The sequence below is a fragment of the Harmonia axyridis genome, chromosome 2 (assembly GCF_914767665.1).
Source record: "Harmonia axyridis chromosome 2, icHarAxyr1.1, whole genome shotgun sequence".
In the NCBI taxonomy this organism is placed as follows: domain Eukaryota; kingdom Metazoa; phylum Arthropoda; class Insecta; order Coleoptera; family Coccinellidae; genus Harmonia; species Harmonia axyridis.
The window spans coordinates 42,204,191-42,210,027 of record NC_059502.1 but is presented as its reverse complement, the minus strand read 5'-3'; the positions used below and the strand labels follow the sequence as shown (position 1 = coordinate 42,210,027).

General features: G+C 34.5%; 1 protein-coding gene across 1 annotated transcript; it reads right to left on the bottom strand.

Annotated features, from left to right (window-relative positions):
* Positions 1 to 5,068: 5,068 nt before the first annotated feature.
* On the bottom strand, positions 5,069 to 5,464 carry LOC123673313. Its single transcript, XM_045607800.1, has one exon. It carries the CDS (start codon positions 5,462 to 5,464, stop codon positions 5,069 to 5,071), a length of 396 nt encoding a protein of 131 aa, XP_045463756.1.
* Between the last annotated feature and the right edge of the window lie 373 nt (positions 5,465 to 5,837).

Genomic DNA, 5,837 nt, shown 5'->3' with positions numbered 1-5,837 from the left:
TCATGTAGTTATTTTTTTTTTATTGGTTTATGAATTTTCAACTTTCTTAACGAAAAATTTATTACAATTCAAGAAATTTCGACTTTTTAGTTTCTTTTCATGTTTTCTGGAAGTCATAGACTACTCCATTCAATGAGAAATTGCAGTTTTCCTTAGTTGAAGTTTTTCCTCGAAAACTCTTCAAGTATAGAGTTTGCTTGAGACCCCTCTCTTTTTATATCTACGTAAAATTGACTGAATGAATAAAAAAATATAGATTTCTCCAAAAAACTTTTCATTAGATATCTATAGGAATCTCGTCAACTTATGAACTGTTCAGCTTATACTCAAGTATTGCCATATTGCTGAAATTATCATCAACCAAGCTATCTGATAATGCAATAATATACTGGGTGTGCCGTTTGAAATAAGTAGGTAGTAATCTGAAATTGTTAAAATTTTCAGCAGAAAATTATTATTAGTTTTCCATAAACAATAAGCCATCGCGGTGAATCACCCTGTACATCATTATCATTCAGCCTTCTGCTTCCACTGAGGGATATAAATTTCGCCTTACTGGTTTATGACTGTTTTGCAATTATCTCTGGCCAAGCGTTTTTATAGACTATTTCAAGGGACTTTGGATATACTATATACAGAAATATTATAATTTCCAAAATGATTTCAACTATTATATTGTTATTTTTTTTTTTCAGAATCTACATTTCTTGGAGTTAACTGCGTTAGAAGAAGAAGAGGTCCGTATTATAAATAATATATCATTTACCAATTCTAGTGAATACAAATTACCCTGTAGAGTCAAACAAAAATTTTCTGCAAGTAAGTATAGAGATCTTAAAAGAATTATTCATGGTCAATATGAATATGTGATATAATAATGAATCAACTTATATCAACTTTTTCAGAAAATGAGTGTAGAAAATCTGTAATCAATTACAATGGATTATCAATTACAAAACCTTTTATCCAGAATGAGATGACAGGAAAACATTCGAAACCTTCAACTCCCCCTAGTTCAGCTGTAAAAACAGTTGAAATTATTGCAAGAGATAATACAGAGATAATCAAAAATGATACAATTTCCAATAGGACAACTGAAAAAATTGAAAGTAGCATCTCGAATAAAAATGAATCTAAAATTGAGGAGCCCACAGTAAATGTATGGAAAATATCATGGGCTAGTCTATTTGATAAAGATGTTAAAACAATATCGATGGAGAAAATAGACAATAAAATTAATGATTCACATGTAACATCTTTAAAACATACAAAAGTAGTCAAAAAAATAGATTCAGCCACTCATATGTTAGGAGGTGAGTTCAAAACCATATCTTTTTTTATATATTTCTCTTACTTTCAACTAACAATTTGCTTACATCTACAGTAGATAATTATTTTACTTAGTTGAACCCATTTTACTTGATGAAAAGTGGAATGCTTTGGTTTTCACCTACAAATATCAGTGAAAATTCAAGTTTCTATCATGGTTAGTAATATTTTTTAATTTTCAGAATTTCTCAAGAACTATAAAATTGATGGGACCCAAACCAGTCTTGAACCCAGGGGTTTACGAAACAAAAGTAACTTTCGTTATATAAACTCAATATTACAAGCCTTACTTGCTTGCCCACCACTTTGTAATCTCCTCAAACGGCTATCAGAGAACTTCACTCACAATAATGCACTGAAATCAATAACAATGAGTGAAAATATGTAAGTATGAATTAATATAATTTGCAACTTTGATTGAATAACAATTTTATATATGTATTTTCATTATTCAACTATTCCAGGTGTAAATTTATGAATAACTTCGATAATCTGCCCATTGTAAGACGCAAGTCACGTTCAAAAAAGAAAAACAAGAAGCAAACTTTCGTCAATATAGACAATGGCAATTCGTTTGAGGCCTCATCGTTTTATACGATGCTAAACGGAACACGTAGCGATTCTTTCCTTGTTGAAGGCCGACAAGAAGACGCCGAAGAATTCTTGGGCCTTCTGTTGAATGGACTCAATGATGAAATGATGGGAATAATGAAATTGATTAGCCATGACGAAAATATTCAAGCAGCTAAAACAGAAGTGAAAATAGATGTGGATGATTGGAAAGTTATTGGTCCTAGGAACGAAGGGAATGTAACAAGAGAAATACAAATGGACAAGACACCGATTAGTGATATATTCGGAGGACTTCTCTGTTCAAGAATCCATAAAACCGGAGACGAAACTTCAGAAAATATTGAACCATTCCTAACATTGCCATTAAATATTAAGTATTCAACTATGTAGTGGCAGAGAGGACAGGGGAAATAAAAATCATTAATGAGATGCCGACGTTTCGACCTTTATTTCTGGTCTTTTTCAAGGCTGGAAACAGAACGACATTGAAAACATGGGGCATAACATAGTGCCATAATATAAAAAAGCAGTATACTCTAGTAGGTGCAGAAACAAATACAACAGAGCAACATAAAAAACATAATTTTTTTTCTGATCGAACCAATATTGAGCTATATCGCCTTAGTTACCATGTGTCATAACACACTCATATTTCCCAAGGGAAATATGAAACGTCAGTTCATATTTCCCTAGGGAAATATGAAACTATTTCTTTATTTAGTAACAAAATGGAAACTGCAATTGTTGAAATTTCCACTAAAAGTATTTCCACCAGATACAAAGGAAGAAGAAATATCTTGTTCATAATTATTCGACGACGAGACTACAGTTTTCTTGAGAACATTCCTTGCAGCAGCAGTCTCGGACGATTCTCCCAAAACGGTCTTCAAAGATTGTGATGCTGCAGATGGCTCACCCTCCACACCTGCTATCATCTTCGCTACCTTATTTTTGTGCAGCATACTGTCCGCCAGATAGCCTTCTGCAACAGACGAACTTTTCCAACCACCATGTCTCTTGAGTGTTGTCATTGAGGCTCCCGCATCGGCAACCAATGTCGCGGATGTTCGTCTTCCACAATGACCTGTATAGGTTTTCGGATTATCTAAACCCAACCATTCAGCAACCTTACTCGGAATTTTTCCGAAGGTATTTTTGCCGACAGGCTGAAGAGTACACTTCTTATTCCTATAAGCTACGAAGAACCTAAGAACGCCTTGCGGGCGCAACGCTGAATACTCCCTCACCAAACGAGCAGCACCCAGATCTTCTTCATCAATTATAGTGAATATTCTGTTTATATCATTCTTAGTCTTTGAGACTTTGATTATGATTACCGAACCACGATCTTCGATATCTGAAGATAGCATATTCACCAACTCTCGTGTTCTGCAGGCGCCAAAGATTTCCATTATTAAAACAACCTTCAAAATTATGAATGTAAAAATCTTATCAACAGAGGAAATCAAAATGAAACTTTTACCTTATACATCAAAAAAACGTCATTAGGAGCTTCACTCAAGAATGTCTTGAGCTGCTCCCGGGACAACACTGATGATTTTTTAGGAACGTATCCTTTATTTTTGTTCTTAACAAATGCTTCGACTTCATCGAATAATTTGACATCAGTTTTTTCCTTCAAATGTAGCATTGATCTTAACATCGATAGTTTCGGCCATAACGTGTTTGGAGAATATTTCTGGGACTGGGGATCGAATGAATTAATCATACATCAAGAATAACAAGAATCAGAGCAACATACCAAATCTTGGAAATATGCTAACAAAATACTATCGCTCACACCGTCCACCAATTTTTTTCTTTTCCACTCCTGAAAGCATTCGTACTCTTTACTGTAGGCAGCTTGAGATTTGGCTGGAACCAAAGATTCACGGGCCTTTGCCGCTTGAGTTTCGACGTAGTTCGACATTTTTTCATTAATTTTATTTTTGACAAGACGTCAAAATGAAACCAGTCAACCAAGATTCTCAGAAACATGGCCCATAGCAACGTTAAAAATTTAATTATTACAAAAATATACAATCTAATAATAATTTTTCCTTATCAGATTGTTTCAATCAGAAAAAAACTATTGATTACACCACGGGAAATATGAATACATTTCCCTCGGTTGTCTATACATCCCTCGGGCTCCGCCCTCGGGATGTAACTTTGACAACCTCGGGAAATATACTATTCATATTTCCCTAGTTGTAATAATAGCTATAAAACACATACCAATTCATATGAATAATCCCTCACAATATTCTGAGGTGGACATAAAACTGTGTCGTCAATTTTTTTAAGAACTCAATATACAATATACAATATACAGGTCCACTGGTCAACAGATGAAACTATCTATAATCTTTTATTAGAATTTAGGGTGTTCAAAAGATATTTCCTACAATAAAACAGCTGAAACTAGTCTCCGTGTCATCTGTCATATGCAGAACGTCGAGCGTCATATGGTTATCTAATGTCAAAGAAAGGGGTATGTTCCTGAAATTCGTCAAGAACGAATCATCCGTTTGTATCTCTCTAAAATGTTGTGATATATTGTGCTCAAATTCTGTACATCAGTCCTCAAATTTACCGTCTCGTTTAAAGAAATATGAATCATTTCACCGATACATCTCTTTTTATAATTTTTTTCTTTTTCTAAGATGGTGACGTTCTCGAAATCGAAATTGTGGTCTTCGTTGAAGTGATGAGCGGCTAGAGCGGTTTTTTCATTTTTATCTTTATTAGTGGGTCTACAATCATATCCGTGCTGGTAGACTCTATTTTTAAGATACTGTTTGGTCATACCTATGTAGCATCTGCTGCAGTCTTTACAAGGGATCTTGTATATTAAATCGGATTCAAACCATCTGGAGTTTTATCTTTGATTTTCGAGAAAAGGGAACTGACGCATTTCAGTGGATAGAAAGCCAGTCTTGCAGAAGAGTTAGTTTGTTGTAAGGCTCTGTTCATGTTTTCAGATAGACCTTGAATATAAGGAAAACGGTAATATCTGGTTCGTTCATCATTCCTCGAGCCTGCATCGTTAGTGAGCACTTTCCTCTTATATTGATTAAGAATACGTTTGACCAAGGTTGTTGGGTAATTATTTCTTGTTAGTAACTCAGTTATCTTCAGTTCATTTTCTCTGTGAAATCTTTCATCACTCAAATGAATAAATAGCACGGAACATCAAGTTTGTTATAGTTGCTATCTTCTGGGATGTGGGGTGTTGTGATCGGTAGTTCAACATTCTACCAGAAGAGGTGGGTATGGTATACCAATTGGTGCTTATGGTTCCATCTTCATTTCGAATCAACAGTACATCTAAAAATGGTATTGTTGCCTCGGACTCTCGTTCAATGGTGAATTGCAGTTTATGATGAACGTTATTGAATTTTAGGAGTAATTCGTCCGATTTCCCTTTTGGTATAGAGAAAATCGTGTCATCTACATATAGTTTAATGAAATGGACATCAAAGGTTAGCGTTCTTAAGCTTATCGTTATTACTTCATCCATAACTAAGGCGGCTAGTGTACCGCTAGCCGGATTTCCCATGGCTGCGCCATCAATCTGCATATATATTACACCGTTAAAGGAGAAGTAACTAGAATCAAAAATGTACTCAACTATTTTGCAAAATAAATTTTGTGGAATTGTTGTGTATGCAGATATATATTGCCATCGTTTCTTTATAATGTGCAAAACTAGGGCTTTAGGAATATTGGTATATAACGATATAACGTCGAGTGACACCCATTCACTTTCCTTAGGTACTCTAATTTCCTTGACGAAGTCTACAAAATTTTTGGAATTCGATATATTGTATTCGAATGATGTGGTGATAGGAGATAAAATATCATGAATATATCTGGACAGGTTGTATGATGGAGCACCTATACAACTGACCACAGGTCGAATGGAAATATTT

Excerpts from the sequence above, each read along its gene's own strand:
- LOC123673313 (XM_045607800.1), bottom strand. The coding sequence starts at position 5,464 with ATGGGAAATCCGGCTAGCGGTACACTAGCCGCCTTAGTTATGGATGAA.